Consider the following 19,034-nt stretch of genomic DNA (forward strand, 5'->3'; position numbering starts at 1 on the left):
CTGGTTATGGCGCTGACACAGTTTTTTCTTCCAGTATCACTACTGAGCTTGAATCAGTCAATGGTGGATTTCCGAGACTGAACAATCATGACATTTAGAATGTAAGTTCAGAAGCTAATGCCCCATACTTCATAATGTGCAGCCTGCAGAAGCCTTTTTTGAAAGAGATTATCTAACTTCTCACTGTAAAACCAGAAGACAGTCACCACAGGAGGATCTTGTGAGGAACCTTCAGGGAGAAAATGCTTCCTTTGTCTAGGTGTTTGTGGGAGGTGCCATTTCATTGAGTTCATATAGCATGCCATGGCTCCAGGAGCAGACAGGGAGAAAATAACTGACCTACTGTGACACGTAGGAAACCTTATTTGATTCATACATACTGGTATTGTCCACTCATGGGACTGCATCACTTCAGAAAATATGTGGTGGACATTCACTTATCTCTCACTTTAAAATGTTGTATATATTAAGGTCTACCATGTCAGGAAAAAGGCTTTGTTAGGAGCCTTCTCCCTAATGTGGTAGCTTTTTATGTGCATGGAATATATGACATGGGAGTGTTTTCAAAAAAGCCGTTCTTGGAGACTGTACCATGTGCACCTTCAAAATGTTTAGATTAACTTACAGTCTATCCTTTGAGTTTAAGACGTGAGTTTAACGTCCAGAATACGATGATCTTTGTTTTGGATTCCTTCAGAGATAAATATAGACAACATAGTAGGAAGAGGATGCCCTTTGCTGGATATGAATTTTTAAAAAGTGTTAAAGCGACAGGGCAATCCTATACAGGTCTCTTCAGAAGTAAGCCCCATTGAGTTCAATACGACTTACTCCCAGCTAAGTATGTAAAGAATTGTGGCCTCAATGTCTTTGTGAAGATGGGTTAAATTCTATTTAAATAAAAGCTAACAAGGTGATACTATATCAGAGTATTGACTGAGGCTTTTTGGAATATATTGGCACCATTTAACAAAGGCTGTGAACACTTTAGTCACCTACAGCAAATTGTTTCCATTAGCTACACCTGGAGGGGGAATGGGCTGATCTGCCAATCAGCTGGGAAATCTCTTTGAAGCTGAATTAAAAACACACACACTCAAACTGCTCCCACCAGGTTTTACGGGTCGGGGTTTGACTAGCATAGTGTGCCCCAGTTTCAGAAGAAAGAGGTGGAACCAGCAGAACAGTGACTGTGTTTTTGTCCAGAGACTCTGCTAAGTAAGTGTGTTCAAGTGGGGAGGAACTCCTCTGGGAATGAAATTTTGAGCAACTACAACTAATGAGTGTGTGTGTGGAGTAAGGGACTTACAAATGGTAAAGGAAAGAGAGAGAGTGAAAGAGAAAGAAAGATGAGAGAGACATTATAGAGACAGAAGGATAAACACAGGAAGAAAAAGAGGCAGCCAGAATTGCTCAGAACAGGATGTTAGAGACGCCCTTGGAAGTCCATAACACCCTGTGATGAGAGAGTAGGGCCCAGGATCACACACAAGGGTAGGCTAACACACAAGTACAAAGACTAATTGTAAATTAGTTAGGAAAAAAATAAACCCAAAATTTAACTAATAATAATGGTTTAAAACAAATATAAAACAAAACAAAAAACATGCAAACTTTCCCAGCTTTCAAATTAACTGGCTGCTACAGAGTTATTACCTAGTACATAAAAAGCATATAAAGCAGCAACTAAACCTCATATTCTCTGGATGTTTTTAAAGGTTTTATTTTGTTTTCACATCCCTGGGAAGCCTGCATTATTTTTCCAGGAATAAAATGAAACCTCCTTTTCTTCTATGTGTAGGGTTGTTGTTATTTTTCATTTGATAAACATTGTAAAAAGTAAGTTTGGCCCTTTGTTTTCTCTTATTAGCCATCCTTAGGCTAGCTGATGGGTTCAGGGTCAAAGCACATGTGAAACGTCAACAGGAAAAGGTAAGTATCTACTTACACTTCACTTGGAGAATCTGGTCATTGAGGATAGCTTGGATGTAATAAGTGTTGTAGCGTGGCAAGACCAAACCTAGGCTAGTGAAAAGGAGAGAAAAAAGTAGTATTTCCAATTTTGCTGTAACAGTGTTTAAAGCAGTTTGTCCAGTTGTCATCAATTGACGGTTTATGCCCTGGGCAAAACCAAGAATATGAATGTAACGTATTGACCATCCAGTCTAGTATTTTAGTAACCTATTGACACAGATGGACAAATTCCAGGATGGTTTTGCTTATGTCAGGAATGAAGCATAGCTGTATTTTACATGCCATCTTCTCAAGGGATGCTTGCCGGCTAAACAAACTGGATATTAATTAATTAAAATGATAAACCACACATTGATCAAAATACAATATAAAACATAACTAACCATACAATAAAACTGTGAAGAATAAAACTATTCATCCAGCTAAATATACCATAATTTAAAGTTATGAGCACCCCCTAGCTTCACACCTGCTCCTTCAGAGACAGTGCAACCTCATCCAGAACAAGCAATACACCAAATTCCTAGACTTGGGAGCCACAGTGTTTCTGACTTGTCAGGATTCACCTTTAGTCTGCTAGCGCTCACCTTACTGAATAAAGACAGTGCCTCAGCACCTCCATAGCCTCACTTGATTCTGGTGACCAGGAGAAACTGAGGTTGGTGTCAGCTGTATATTGATGACACCTCACTCCAAATCCCCAGACAAATCCCCAGCAGCTTTGAAAATGGAAATGGACTGCCTTCAAGTCGGTCCCAACTTATGGCGACCCTATGAATAGGGTTTTCATGGTAAATGGTATTCAGAGGTGGTTTCACCACTGCCTTCCTCTGAGGCTGAGAGGCAGTGACTGGCCCAAGGTCACCCAGTGAGCTTCATGGCTGTGTGGGGATTTGAACCCTGGTCTCCCAGGTCGTAGTCCAACACTCTAACCACTACACCACGTTAAAAATGTTAACAGTACATGTTAAAAAGCATGGGGGATATCAGATAGGTGCCATTTTTATTATCTTTTTTGTGCCTATTGAACATCTTCCTCTTAAAACAAGCCTTTAAATGGAGATTTTTATCCCAGTCTATCTGTATTAGCCTAGAAATTGTATATATATATTCTTTATTACTGATATTTTTATTGTTAAATTGCTTCAAGTTATTTCATGGGAAGTGATTAAAAAATGAATGAAAGAAAAATGAATGAAAGAAAAATGGTACCTTGTGGGACCCCACAGCTCAAATGCTATGGAGTCAAGCAGAAATCTCCCAATACTACTTTCTTAAATGAAACCTGCAGGTAAGAGTAGAAACACTATATCATTGTGTTTCCCAACCCCAACTCACAAAACTGGTTCAGCAAGATACCATGGCCGATGGCATCAAAATCCACAGGGATACTCTCCTGGCAGAGGTCATCTCAGGATGACCAAGGTTATTTCAGTGCCAAAGCCCAGCCTAATCCCAGATTGAAATGAACCTATATAATCTTTTTCCTCCAATAGCGTCTGTAGTTGGGCTCCCACCTTCCCCCCCAAAGGGGATATTTACAACTCATAGATAGTTGTTACAATCTTCTGGGTCCAGTGACGTTTTCTTAAAAAGTAGTCTTACACCATTTTCCTTCAAGGCAGCCAGGAGCACTCCCTCTCTCAATGACCTATAACCTCATGGACCCTCCCAATCAATCCCCTTTGGCTTGATGTAAGAAATCAAGATAGGCAAGGGTTGAAAATATAGGTGGCTGGGTGAGCCTCTCCAAACACCTTGTCCATATTATACAGCCACAAGAGTGGCTGTGTACTATAGTCAGCATGGATTTCTCACATTCTGCCATGTTAAATTGAAAATATGTTCATGCCATTTTCTGCTGCTTCCTATAAGCTCATTTCAAAACAAAATCTTACAAAATTTATAGACATAAAATCAGAAATGCTTGCTTAACAACTCTCTAGGTTTTCATGGCAATACACAAAACACTCAGAGAGAACTGAAACTTCAAAGTCTAAAACAAGAGTAAAAGAATCCAGACCCCTGTTGGACTTTTTTCTGTCAATGGTCTCATAATTTGTTTAAATTAATTAAAACCAGCCATGTTCACAGAGTACCTGTAATCCTATTACTGACCTTGCCCCATACTCTGACCTTCATCGTCTGCAGTTTAAAAATTAAAAAAAAATGCATGGTTGACTTTGAATTAATTTAAGAAAGTTAACATTGGAGTCTATGATAAGAACCAACTGTCAGTGTTCTAAAAGCCAAACTAACAGCTGTTTGGCTTGGCTAATCAGGGGCCATACCCATGGCAGACATTTATTCCACTTCAAACAGTCATGGCTTCCCCCAGATAATCCTGGGAAGTGTAGTTTGTGAAGGGCGCTGAGAGTTGTTAGGAGACGCCTATTCCCCTGACAGAGCTCCAGTGGCCAGAGGGGTTTAAGAATCAGCCCCTCTTCCTAGAGAATTCTGGTAACTGTAGCTCTATGTGGGAAATAGGGCATCTCCTAACAACTCAGCACCCTTCACAAACTACACTTCCCACGATTCTTTGGGGGAAGCCATAGATATTTAAAGTGGCATAAATGCCTGTTGTGGATATGGCCAAAGACAACTTTTGTTTAGATTTGGGTGGGAGACTACACATGTCTACTGTAGAATAAAAAGGTGGAGGAAACCCTGAAAAATAATGATAATGTTAACAATGTTTTCCTTTTGGAAAGGAAAGGGGCTTTCCCTCTGTCCAGTGCCAACCTACCCAGGCTACAAACACACTAGTCACCATACGAAAGTGTTTCCATTAGCCACACCTGGAGGGGGAACGAGTTGATCTGCAGATCAGTTGCAAAATCTCTTTAAAGCTGAATTTTTTTAAAAAAAGCACTCAAGCTGCTTCCATCAGGTTATACAGTAAAAAGGGGCAGGGTTTGACTAGTGTCATGTGTCCCCGTTTTCAGAAGAAAGAGGTTGAAACATACTGGAACTTGCAGAACAGTGAGTATGTTTCTAACCTCAATCATATGCTCAGAGGCACATGTTACCAAATTCTTCCAAGCTACACAGGAAGTGGATTGGACTGTGAAGACCAACCCAAATTGTGTTTGCATTTTTAGAAATGTGTAGGGCAGTACAATACCTCAGAGAGAAGGTCAGGTCTCCTGCTCCCCTGGTGCATTCACTATAGCTGCCAAACTTCCCTGCTTTTTAAAGTTTGATAGAAATATCTGTTAGATATAGGTATGTTTTTCAACTGCAAGGTTTTTTGTTTTTTTCCCTATTAGTGAATTCTGTCTAGCACAATGAACTGCTGGGAACCATGAAGCCAACTGCTGGTGCTGGTGCTGCCTCCAGTTATTCTTCTGGATTAGTTAGAGATTGTCAGGTTTGAGGTGGAAAGCATATGACACTTGTTTAAAAAAAGTAAGGCACAGTCTTCTGTTACATATCCCCAGGGTGCTTCCTTCTCCTTCCTTGGCTGGAATAAAGGAAATAAGGGAGGTTGAGGCACAAACTGAGGCATGGGGGCATAGTGGAGCTGAAGCAATATAAGCACAGATTAGAGGAGATACACACAGACATACGACTTCTATCTGGGGTTTCCAAGGAGCTATTTATTGCTTACAAGCACTTCCTCATGATTGGATCCATTGGCCTTCCCAGGTACAGAATTTATCCTAAGACCAACAGGGCTTTTATGCAGTTCTTAGGAAAGTATATGGAGATGTACGACAGACATAGTTCTTATTCTATACACTAATTCTCTAGGGCAGCTTTCCCCAACCTGGTACCTTCCAGATGTTGTTGGACTACAACCTCCATCATCCCTGACCGTTGGTGGCTAGGGCTGATGGGAACTGGAGTCCAACAACAACTGAAGGACACCAGGATGGGGAAGGCTGCTCTAGGATAACAAGTCCTGAAGGATCCTTGACCATGTAGCTGGACTGGACATTTTTTTCCCTAGGGTGGGTCAAGCAGTTCATTGTGCTATATAATGCCAAAATCCATTGCACTAGGAAATCCCTGAGGAATATGTATATTTTCAATAAACAACTATGCACTAGATGGCAGCCTTACCCAACACTTTCACACTTCAGAGCTCTAATGGTACGTGGAGTTACCATTAAAGGAGGCCAGTTTCCTAATTTTTGTTACAATTTGAATACACAAAAGCAAGCATATGTCTTAAAATACATGACTGTTACTTGGGAAGGGCATAGTGAATGCACAGCCCCTCAAGAACAATGATTCTTAAGCATCTTTGATGAGACAATATTCTGCAGATCAAGATAAGGATTTCCCCACACATCACTGCACAGCACCTCTCCTTTGGACTGTTATCATTTACTCATTGTGGCATATTTTTGCCAGATTGTTTGATGCCCCATTGGTTTTTGCATAGGTCCTGCTAATAATGTGTTGTATTCCACTCCACTAGCACTAGAGTTTATTTTTAAAGGAATAGTCTAAAAATAGTATAAGGCAATTTGCTACTGAATCCGTTATCTAGCTATCTGTTTGTCTGTTTATTCTAGTGTACCTTTTTATGTGTGTGGGAGCAACTCTTCAAAATAATTCAAAAGGTTATTATATCACTGCCCTCCTATGACTCCACTTTGAATAAACCCCCTTTGCCTAAAATTTGATACCAACTTCATAATGGATATTATTACCAGGTCCTGGATTTTTGTCACAAATGTAGGCATCATATAGGATTATGAAAACCACGATCAAATGTCAAGAACAGAAAAAGCAGACCTTTCATTTTAAAAAGCCAAATATATTCCTTCTGTTTTTCCTAGCTGAATAGAAAATCTGGAAAATGTGACAGCTGTGCGTGTGAGGCTAAGACACCTGAAAAAATAACACAAACCTCCCCCCATCAATTATCACTTGACAAATATTATTTTTAGGTGTAGATAATGAAAGTTAAGATGTAAATCAAAATTATTGACATGACAGGTTTTGCAACAATGGATTGGAGTGCTGAGGAAGAATCCACCAGGGCTGTATCTGTCTGGATCCCTGCCCTGTTCAGCATCCTGGACTCTGATAATGAGAGGCCAGCCAGATCCATTGGATTTATTGCCTGGTAAACTGGATCCAGACCTGAACTTACAAGATCTGAACAGGGTGGTTCATGACAGATGCTATTGGAGGTTGCTGATTCATAGGGTCACCATAGGTCATAATCGACTTGAAGGCACATAACAACAACTTGTATTGGTCTCTGACTGTATGAATAAATTCATTCATTCATTCATTCATTCATTCATTCATTCATTCATTCATAACAACAACAACAACAAACTGGATCCATCAGATCTCTACTGGCTGCTAGCCATGATGGTTATGTTCTACCTCCACTTTTGGAGGCAACATACCTCTGAAAACAGTTGCTGAGAATCACAAGTGGGAAGAGTGCTGTTGTGCTCAGATCCTGCTTTTGGGCTTCCCACAGGCGTCTGGTTGGCCACTGTGAGAAAAGGATGCTGGACTAGATGGGTCACTAGCCTCATTCAGCAGGCTCTTCTTATGTTCTTATGACCAGCTACACCAGACACAGAAGTACCAGAAACCAATACATGGACCAATATGGCCAGGGACCCCTGAATTAGGACTTCTAAAGTCCATATATTTGGAACCTGCACCCCACAAGGAACTATCCCACTCCACACCAGGGATCCGCATCCCCATGTTATCCCATCAGCACAGATAGCAAACCTGGAGGGAACTGTCTGAGATGATGATGAGTGCTAGTATGTTTTAAAATTGTTGTAATCTGCCCTGGGACCTCTGGGTAAAGGGCAGGTAATAATATAAACTGGAGCCTTTTAAGGCCTTCCACTCCTCAAGAAAGGGACAGAGCCTGAGATTTGGCCCTGGAGAAGTAAATGACTGCAGTCCAATCCCATCAGAACAAGTTGCTCACTTGCAGCTCTCACCTTTCCCCATTGTACCCTGTGGGGCAGCCTTTCCCAACCAGTGTGCCTCCAGATATTTGTTGGACCACAACACCCATCAGCCTCAGCCAGCATTGCCAATGGTCAGGAAAGATGGGAATTGTGGTCCAACAACATCTGGAGGCACACTGGTTGGGAAAGGCTGCTGTGGAGGTCTTCTCAAGGTCAGGACAGCCATTGTCATTTTGACACAGTTTGGCAGAAGTCCTGTGCAAACCACAGTACAATGAATGTGCAGAGGATGTACAGTGTTAGGTGGGTTATGCTTCTATTGTGTATGGTATACTGCCTCAACCTACTACACCTCTTCCAATTCCCAGCCACATAAAGGTTTTTCCTTCACCCAAATCACTGCTATTTTGTTTGCCCCCGCAGAGAGATCCTCATTGCCTTCTAAAAATCTCTCTTAAAATTCTGAAGCATTCTTTTGATCACCATCCATGGTGGAGGCTTAGCTGAATAGGACAGAACAAGCCATTACTCCATGCTTCTTTTTATTAGTTCCTTACCTGTAGTTTGTGCTTTTGATAGGTGCCCAGGTATAGGTCCTGTAGACTTTATCTATGTATCTCTGGAAGTTCAAAGGTGAGGTGATAAGAGTCAGAATTACATTAGGCCATACTTCAATAAATTATCAAGGCATCATACAACAAAACAGTAAAAACATCAATATTAATCCACAATTAAAATTAAAGAACTGGTGACAGTATATTAAATGTAACTAGCCCCAGCTTGTAACCTAACTGTTGTCTTTCATACTAATGGAAGTTTCCAATTAGCCCCACATAGAATGTGTTGTAATAGTTTAGCCTACATGGCTAACATACTATTTCTGTTCAGTAGGGCTAACAGTATGTGCAGCAGCATAAACTGCTGCAAGACAGTACATGCTATAAAAAGCCACTTGTACCTCCAAGTGACAAAGCTGGATCCAACAGCTATGAACCTGAATCTTCAAGATGCATCCAAACAGATTAAACTAAACCTCCACAGGCAAACAAACCACCTATCAACAGAACCTCCATCTCATCTAGTTCCAGTTTATTTGCCCTCATCCAGTCTATTACTGCTTCTAAGCACCATTAAATTCTTCCAAAGACCCACCTGAATCCAGTGAAAAGGAGAACTAGAGCTGGGTATCATCAAGATATTGATTGACACTGTACCTCAGACCTCTGATTCATATGACTGTTTGATGCCAATGTTGAAAAGCATGGGGGGGGGAAATGGAACTCTGTACAACCTCACATCACAAATGCCACAGGGTCAAACAATAGTCTCTCACCATCACATTCTATAATTGACCATCCAAGTTGGAATAGAACCACTGAAGTAGTGTCTCTAATGTCCAACCTAGATAGTAAACCCAGAAGGATACTATAGTTGATGGTACAGCAAGCTACATCAGGTCAACTGATAGGCAAACAAGCAGAATCACACCCTGCCAATTCCTCTCCCAGAAAAAAATCATCTAACAAGGCAACTAAACAGTTTTCATGATGACACCCATCTGAAACCAGATTGAAATGGATAATCAGATTCAAAAAAGAATAAATGGACTTTGCCAGCAAACACCAGCTGAGGAACCTTGCCTTGGAAGGGTATATTTGTGATTGACCAATAGTTATTTATAATATTTGGGGTACAGAAAACTTTTCCAAATCTATCTATCATTGCCCTCCTGCAAGATGTAACAAGCCATGAAGGGCAGTGATCAAGAGTACAGGGAGTTGATTATACTTCCCCAAGCACTATGCCCACATCCTCAAGCCTCAACAGCTAAGGGAGAGAGCCTTTTCAGCCGTGGCCTCCAAGCTCTGAAATACCCTACCCCAAGAAGCCCGCTCTGCTCCCTCCCTGATGGCACTCCAGAGACTTTTGAAAACCATCCTGTTCTGGAGAACCTTTGGGAGGGACTGAAGGCTAAGCCTGAAACTAATTGTATTTCCCCGCCCTTTTTAGTTTTACCTCTTTAGTCCCCTTTTAATATCACTCCCCTAGACTTCTTAACTATATTTTTTGTATTTTTATCTATTTTATTTTTGTGTGTGTTTTTATTGTGTATGATTTTATTGTGAGCTGCCCTGAGTGCCCTATTATAGGCTAGAAGGGTGGGATATAAATATTTTGAATACAATAAATAAATAATAATAAATAAATCAACAGCTGAAATTAATCTGACAAGATCAGAACAGACACATCTAAGGACTGAACTGGACACATCTAAGGACTGAACTGAATAATCAAGCAATTTTGTATTCATAGTACTTTGCAAAGATGTCAGAGGGCCTCCAAGACTTCACACAGTCTTCCCGAGGCCAAGCTAGAGAAAACTTTGGATCACACAGAAAAGCTCCACCAGACAGTATTCCAAGAAGTACTGCTACTTTGCCACAATCACAATCAGATAATATACTTGATAATAAGCTCTTTATTATATTATTTTGGGTTCACTGTGAGTCTTCCAACACCTTCATTCCCTACTGCTTCATTGCCCTTAGGGTTCTCAGAAAACCAAGGAGTAGATTGGGTTCAAGTCAATGGGAGAGGGCACTTAGAAACAATCATGTAAACCGCATGAACATGCTGGAGTGGGGGGGGAGTGCCATTCTGGATCTATTTAAAAAACCAGGATGATGTAATAATCCATAACTGTTGCTCTCTGTGTTTTTTTAAACTGGTAAATTGGTAAGCTAGCTGCTGACTTGCTACCACCCTGCATGAAAACTGAAGCCAGAAACAATATTAAAAAATGATAGTTTTCACCACTGTTTCCAGTGACATTGATTGTCCCACAGGGGTAGCCATTTCTTTTTCTATACAAAGTACCTGGAGATGGAAACAGAATCTATTGTTTCTCAGCAATGGAGCTGCTGGCTATGTCTGTTGGGGCATGGCTATGGAGACTGTCATGATTAGCTCCAGTACTTCTAAATTTGAGTCATGGCTGTATCCCATAGGGTCACTAGGACTTTGACAGGAGCACCAGTCATGCCAACTGGAAACTGTCTGAGGGCTCTTAGTAAACAATCTGGATCCATCAGCCTTTGAGGCAGGACTATCCTGCTGGATTCTCCATCCCTGTGGAAAGGAATAGTCACTAAAAGCCTAAATCTCATCAGGAAGTGGTCTAACCATGACATAGGAGCTAACAAAATCGCATCCAAATCCAAACCACTATTTTGCTGAATCAAAAACACCAGGTCTCCAGAGTGTGAACCACCACACATGTTAGGATGATGGTTTGTTGGGATAGCCCCATGGTTATCATGGTGGTGATAAAGTCCTGAGCTGACCCTGACAAGACAACCTTGGCCTCCAGAATCACAACAAAATGTCAGAAATCACTTCAGTCATCTCAGGCATGGAAGCTGCTAGGTAGTGAAATGCTTCAAGATTCCTGAGCAATAGCAGGTCTTGATTACCCAACCCCAGTATAAGCACTCAGAGCCTAGGTTCAACTTGACAACAACCCTGGAGAGGGAGACAGACTCTCTATAGACTGTAGTAATCCTTGTCCTTCCCAAGCAATCCAACTATGTTGGTGCTGTACCAAATGTAAGGTGGACCAACCTGAGGTCATCATCTCTCAGCTTGTTCACTCACATTTTGGAAATAAAAGCCAACTTGGCTCTCTCACCCAATATCAAGTCTTGGATGACAATTGTATTGTTCTGAACCAACTAGCTATTAAAAAGCAGCACTGCAAGGCTGGAGGACAGGGCAGAAGAGCAACTCAGATGTGCTTGGCATGGGGAAGGACCGGAAAAGGAGACAGATGTTATGACCTCCTTTCCCCCTGAATGACTTGCCTAACCAGCCATTTCTACCCCTGGATGAAACAACAGGAGTAGTGGTACTTCTACTATCTGCCCCCTAAGATGAAAACTGCCCATATAGTATTAAGGACTCCACTAACTGAAAACTTGGGCAATAAAATATTTGTAAGATTTGCATAGGTACAAAGTAATTAAATCCTGGATGTAATGGGACTTATCCCAAGTCATAGCCAATATTTTCATGCTAGTACTCAAAGGCATAGTTCAGTGGTAGAAAGGACCAGTTTTGCATGTACAAGGTTCCAAGTTCAATCCCTGGCAGCATCTCCAGTTGAAAGGATCTCAGTTAGCAAGTCTGGGAAAAGCTGTAGATTGTAGACCTTGGAAAGCCATTAAAAATGTAAATGTACTGCCTTCAAGTCGATTCTGACTTATGGCGACCCTATGAATAGGGTTTTCATGGTAAGCGGTATTCAGAGGGGGTTTACCATTGCCTTCCTCTGAGGCTGAGAGGCAGTGACTGGTCCAAGGTCACCCAGTGAGCTTCATGGCTGTGTGGGGATTCAAACCCTGGTCTCCCAGGTCGTAGTTCAACACTCTAACCACTACGCCACACTGGCTCTCAGAACGCCATTACCAGGCAGTAAAGAAAATATTGGGCTAGATGGGCTAATGGCTTAACTCAGTATAATGCAGCATCAATTATTTTTATGTTTACATTCAACCTTCATGCATTCCTTCTCTATCAAGGACCTTAGTTACCTAGGCCATCTCTTTCATGTTCTCTGAACTACCTGAAATTTCACAACAAGCTTTTACCTCGTCCTGTGACTTGATCAGAGTCTTGATGTATCGCTGATCTTTAAATCCATCTATCATGCTTCTCCGGATCTGGGATGAAAAAAGGACATGAAGGGAGGATTTATACCCTAGGATGCTAGTTACTCAGTTCCTATCCTTCTTGTGCGGTTTCTCTGAATTTTGCCATAAACAGAGATCGCCATTTGTCACTGGCCAAGGAACATATGCCATCTGCAAGCTCTGTGAAAAAATGCATCAGGATTGTAATTCTGGGACAAGCGGGCAGGCCTCTAAAGGGTGTTTCATGCACAACATTTCCTATGAAGATAGCACTTTCATGTAGCTGCTTGTATGTTCCTCCTAATTATACCACCATATGTGCATATGACAAAAAGCCCTGTTTGCTGATGGGTTACTGCAGCATGAGGCAAAATAGACACATATGTATTTGTCAGATATAGGGCAGGTTGGGGGAATTTGATTCAGTTTGCATTTAAAGGCAAATCTACATAATTTACACTTTCCAAAATAATGCACAGAGTAAAACCCATCCTTCAAAATTCACACTTCTCTGAATTTTTCAGTGCAGTTCTCCAGCCAAGTGATGTGTACAAAAATGCATATAATAGGATAATGTGTGAATTAAAATGCATATATTCATGAACATAACGTACAAAACACATTATATTAGAGAAGATTGCATTGAAATAATGTGTGTATTAAGGAAATTGCAAACAAAAATGTGTATATTAGGAGAAATTTGCACTAAAATATGAATTTTCATGAGGATTTTTAAAAAAAACACTACAGACTGATATGGCAATGTGGAGAACTGAACTTTAAATTGGAAAAATGAGAAACTGGAATTTGCAGATTTGCTCATCCCTAGTCACGCATAATGGTGTATATGCAGGGGTAAATGCAATTTATTACATGGAAGTGTAAGATATTCATGATGTATGTGTATCTGCAGAAGTCATTGCCAACTGCCACCATTACTGACACTTTTGTTGTATTAGTAGCTCCCACTTTACTGAGGAAGATGAACAGCTGTTTAACACTGGGGCACATCTGCAGAGGAACCCATGGTGGAATCTTACTTTGCTGCAGTAAGCAAAATGCTTCTACAAACCCATAAGCATATTTGCATTTGGTGTATAGCTTTGCTTTTGGCCACATGCTATGATTTAACGGTGTGGCATGCACTTATCTGCCTAATATAGAACACACCTCATCTCCAGCATATCACTTACCTCTTCTTTGTTCTCATCTTCTAGTTCAGCATCAAGGAAGTCCAAGGTCACAGGTTCCTGGAATTCTCCCCCCTCCTTATATTTTGCAGTTGAGAAAATAGAAGGAAAACATTTACAAAAAATCTCTCTTACCCTTAACTTCCCACATTGTCAGGAAAGGAAAATTTAGCTGAAACCTATTCTGTCCTGTGCATCATTCATGGCAGGGATGGACAGGGTCCACTGTGTTTTTGCTAGAACGCCAAGATCCACCAATCAGAGCCAGGACCATAATGGTGGCTCAGAGGGTACAGCCAATTATCTTCTGTGTCCCATGAACAATATACTGGGATAACCTGCATATATGAGTCCAAATCTATATCTGAATTTTATAGATCAGAGATTTAGAATGCAAAACTAAAACTTGCCAACAGAGTTGCAAAAAGACCTCGTCAAAGGCAAACAATTAATACTCATAGTTTACAGGAGATAAACATAGATAAGAGATTAGCCAAAAGTCAATGATGACAGCGAAAGTAATTTTTTTCTTACAATTTTAGTTGCTATGGTCAGAAACCCTTGCTGATCTACTGTAAATCAAAGAAAGATCTACCCCTGCCCACCTCTGATCTTGGGGACTTTTCTAGTCAGTATGGTTGAGGGTAGAATCTGACAGGTCAAGATGTCAGACAAAAGATTTTGTCAGAACCTGGCCTGGAGGTTCCAGAATAGGTTTTTACTATGTCAAATACCTTTCACTACAAATGTGGAATAATTGTTTCATACTTGATTTCTAATATCCCCATTACACAATAGATTGATTCTATGAGATCTGGACCCCCTTTAGGATGCACACCTTAACGTGGTGACGGGTTTTGAGAGTGGTGAAGCTGAGAGCAATGCCGCCAGGAGTCTAGACCAAGAGGCTAGACTCCTAGCAGGGGCACCCAAGAGCTGCACTGAGGTTAGTTGATTACACAGAGTATCTATTTATATGACAAGTATGGTGTGCTGGTTAGCAGTGAGGAAAGGTTACAGTATAATTAATGCCACTCACTTTGTCTCACCTCCTCTAGGATGCACACCTTAACATGGTGAGGGAAGTTGGAAGCGTAGAAGAAGTTGAGAGAAATGCCATCAGGAGTCTAGACCAAGAGGCTGGATTCCTAGCAGAGTCACCCAAGGTGGAATGATCAAAGCTGAAACACCAGACTAAGATGCATCCAAACTCAGAGGAAGGCAGTGGTAAACCACCTCTGAATACCTCTTACCATGAAAACCCTATGAACAGAGAATCCAAAATGCAACACGAGATAGTGCTGGAAGATGAGACCCTCAGGTCAGAAGGCACTCACCGAGCTACTGGGGAAGAACAAAGGACAAGTACGAGTAGCGCTGTGACTAATGACGCAGCTGGGTCAAAGCCGAAAGGAAGCCCAGAGGCTGATGTGCACAGATGCAAAAGGAGAATCCAAAGTTGTACGACACACACAATAGGAACATGGAATGTGAGAAGCATGAACCAGGGAAAGTTAGAAATTGTCAAGAAAGAAATGGAACGTATGAACATTACAATACTTGTCGTGAGTGAATTAAAATGGACGGGAATGGGACATTTTCAATCAGGCAACTACAAAATATTTTATGCAGGAAATGAGAAATCAAGAAGAAACAGGGTTGCTTTAATAGTGAGAAGTGATGTAGCAAAAGCAATTAGCAGCTACAACGCAAGGTCTGAGCGAGTGATATCAATGAGATTAAACGGGAAATCTATTAACATAACCGTCATCCAATTCTATGCTCCAACGGCAAAAGCAGAAGAAGAATTGGAAAGATCTTACTCAGAAATACAGGAGGAAATTGATCACGCACCAAAACAAGATATGATGATAATCATGGGGGACTGGAATGCAAAAGTAGGAAACAGAGAAGAACTAGGAATTGTGGGGAAATGGGGCTTAGGAGACAGAAATGAAGCAGGAGAAAGACTTATTGAATTCTGTAAAGGCAATAATTTGTTTCTTGCAAGCACACTTTTTGAGGAACCGAAACGATGACTGTACATGTGGACATCACCAGATGGTCAATATAGGAATAAAATTGATTATATAATTGGTAGCAGAAGATGGAGAAGTTCCATACTTTCTGCAAAAACAAGACCAGGAGCAGACTGTGGTACAGATCATGAACTGGTTGCATCGAAAATCAGAGTAAAGCTAAAGAAGAGCAACAAAGCACTCATAATGCCAAAATACAATTTAAATAACATCCCAGAAGAATATAAAGATCAAATAAGGAACAGGTTTGAGGCTTAAACTTAGTTGATAGAGAACCAGAAGAACTATGGATTGAAGTCAGAGACATTATCAGGGAAGAATGCAAAACGACAATACCTCTAGTTAAAAAGAGAGAAAGACCTCAGTAGATGACTCACGAAACTCTTAAAATGTTTAAAGAGAGAAGGAAAGCAAAAGCAAAAGGATACAGAAACACGGTCAGAACCTTTAATGCAACAATACAGCAACTAGTACATAGAGACAAAGAAAACTATTACTATAGTTATTGTATAGAAATAGAAGAGGACAACAAAAAGGGAAGAACAAGAGCCCTGTTCCAAAAGATTACAGAAATAAAAGGGAAATTAAAACCAAGAGTAGGGATGCTGAATAATCAACAGGGGAACACACTGACTGACCGAGATGAAATAAAAGGAAGATGGAAGCAATACACTGAAGAACTCTAAAAAAGATGCAAGGATGACAAATACATTCACAGAGGAACCATATGATGAAGAACCAGAAATTTTAGAATGTGAGGTAAAAGCTGCTCTTAAAATACTTGGAAGAAACAAATCACCAGGAACAGATGGCATACCATAGAGTTGCTACAAGTTACTGAGACTGAATCTGTGCAAATTTTGACAAACATTTGTCAAGATGGAAAACTAAACAATGGCCCACAGACTGGAAGCATTCAATATATATCCCAATTCCAAAGAAAGGGGATCCCAGGGAATGCAGTAATTATCCAACTATTGCCTTAATGTCCCATGCAAGTAAAGTAATGCTCAAGATTCTACAAAAAAGGCTCTTACCATATATGGAGTGAGAAATGCCAGACGTCCAAGCTGGATTTAGAAAGGGAAGAGGTACCAGAGATCATATCGCAAACATACGTTGGATAATGGAATGGAGCAAGGAATTTCAGAAGAAAATCACCCTGTGCTTTATAGATTACAGCAAAACCTTTGACTGTGTAGATCATGAAAAACTATGGAATGCTTTAAAAGAAATGGGGGTGCCACAGCATCTGATTGTCCTGATGCACAACCTATACTCTGGACAAGAGGCTACTGTAAGGACAGAATATGGAGAAACCGATTGGTTCCCAATAAGAAAGGGTGTGAGACAGGGGTGTATTTTATCACCCTATTTGTTTAATCTGTACGCAGAACAGATCATACGTAAAGCGGGATTGGACCAAGATGAAGGAGGTGTGAAAATTGGAGGGAGAAATACCAATAAGTTAAGATAGCAGACAATACCAGTAATGATTTGAAAAGAATTCTGATGAAACTTAAAGAGGAAAGCACAAAAGCAGGACTACAGCTCAATGTCAAAAAGACTAAAGTAATGACAACAGAAGATTTATGTAACTTTAAAATTGACAACGAGGACATTGAATTTGTCAAGAATTATCAATACCTCGGCACAGTCATTAACCACAATGGAGACAATAGTCAAGAAATCAGAAGAAGGCTAGGACTGGGGAGGGCAGCTATGAGAGAACTAGAAAAGGTCCTCAAATGCAAACATGTATCACTGAACACCAAAGTCAAGATAATTCAGACCATGGTATTCCCGCTCTCTATGTATGGATGTGAAAGTTGGACAGTGAAAAAAGTGGATAAGAGAAAAATCCACTCATTTGAAATGTGGTGTTGGAGAAGAGCTTTGCGCATACCATGGACTGCGAAAAAGACAAATAATTGGGTGTTAGAAAAAATTAAACCAGAACTGTCACTAGAAGCTAAAATGACGAAACTGAGGTTGTCATACTTTGGACACATAATGAGAAGACATGATTCACTAGAAAAGACAATAATGCTGGGAAAAACAGAAGGGAGTAGAAAAAGAGGAAGGCCAAAGAACAGATGGATTGATTCCATAAAGGAAGCCACAGACCTGAACTTACAAGATCTGAACAGGGTGGTTCATGACAGATGCTCTTGGAGGTCACTGATCATAGGGTCGCCATAAGTCGTAATCGACTTGAAGGCACATAACAACAAACAAACAGATCTGGATAGAATTCTATCATACCACTTAGTAAAATTCCACCAATCACTCCTGTCAGAGTGCTTCAAGGGACCAGAAACTGGTGATCAATTCCAACCTCCTCCTCAGTACTGGATCAATACATCAATTGCCAACACCAGTACAGCTCACTATAGACAGGAGTTTGTTGGGGTCTTTCAGAAGCAAAGCAGAATAACTCACAATTAGATAAAATCCACAAGTGTGCAGAAGGATGTAATAAATCCACGTGCCAAGAAAATCCTTTATTTAGGGTAGCCCTTCTTTACCCTAGCCTTTGACACCTGTGCTGTATATTTTTGTGATTGTAAGTTGTTTTTAAAATGTTTTTAAGGATATATTTTAAATTGTTGTGATTAATTAAAACAACACCAACAATATATGTCAATAGGGAATGCTGCTTTTTTTTTTTTTTAAAGACAGATAGTTCTGCAAAAGTTGGCTATGTTCAGGCCAAGCACTGAGAATACAAGGAGTCTTGAGTGGTGGTGGTTCTACTGTGCTGAGCAATTTATTGTTATTGATCAGAGTGAGATTCAGGCAAGTGAATAAATTGCTACTCTTTCTGTCCATCTCTGCCACATCATCTGCCTATTAATAATGCTGATGAACTGAGCTGGAAGTTTATGCCAATGAAACATATCTCACTTTGATCGCTGCCATTTCTCAGTGCCCAAATTCCTGGCTGGCCTTTCAATGATAGATTTATCTGAATACTATCTGAGCTAGAAGTCTGTTTCCCTTGCCCCACCTTGATAGATGCAGAGCTTCCCCTGAGATAGATTAGCCTGGGGCTTGTCATTCATTCCTTTTTGTGTCTGTACTTAATATCCCAAGGAAGTAATATTTCATAAAAAGGGGCCAGCTAATTCCTGTCTACACCTGCCAGGAGTGGAAGGGAAGTCCATATATCATGTCTTTGAAACATGGCAATTAGCACTTTGTGGCTGAAAAGAACATCACTTCCTGCTCTGCATTAAG

At 40.6% G+C, this 19,034-nt stretch overlaps 1 protein-coding gene across 3 annotated transcripts in view; it reads right to left on the reverse strand.

Moving 5' to 3' along the window:
* The window catches only part of CACNA2D2 (calcium voltage-gated channel auxiliary subunit alpha2delta 2), a 1,044,533-nt gene that overhangs the window by 62,418 nt on the left and 963,081 nt on the right, over window positions 1–19,034 (reverse strand). For all 3 annotated transcript variants that reach the window (XR_009761453.1, XM_061617858.1, XM_061617859.1), the window contains 4 exons: window positions 13,759–13,833; window positions 12,524–12,595; window positions 8,435–8,496; window positions 1,949–2,025 (listed from right to left, as the gene is read on the reverse strand). Coding sequence is in view for 2 of the 3 variants with exons in the window: in XM_061617858.1 (XP_061473842.1) it covers window positions 1,949–2,025; window positions 8,435–8,496; window positions 12,524–12,595; window positions 13,759–13,833 (286 nt within the window). In the remaining variant the exon portion in view is untranslated. The remainder of the gene's footprint in view (window positions 1–1,948; window positions 2,026–8,434; window positions 8,497–12,523; window positions 12,596–13,758; window positions 13,834–19,034) is intronic.

The sequence above is a fragment of the Rhineura floridana genome, chromosome 3 (assembly GCF_030035675.1).
Source record: "Rhineura floridana isolate rRhiFlo1 chromosome 3, rRhiFlo1.hap2, whole genome shotgun sequence".
Classification (NCBI taxonomy): Eukaryota; Metazoa; Chordata; class Lepidosauria; order Squamata; family Rhineuridae; genus Rhineura; species Rhineura floridana.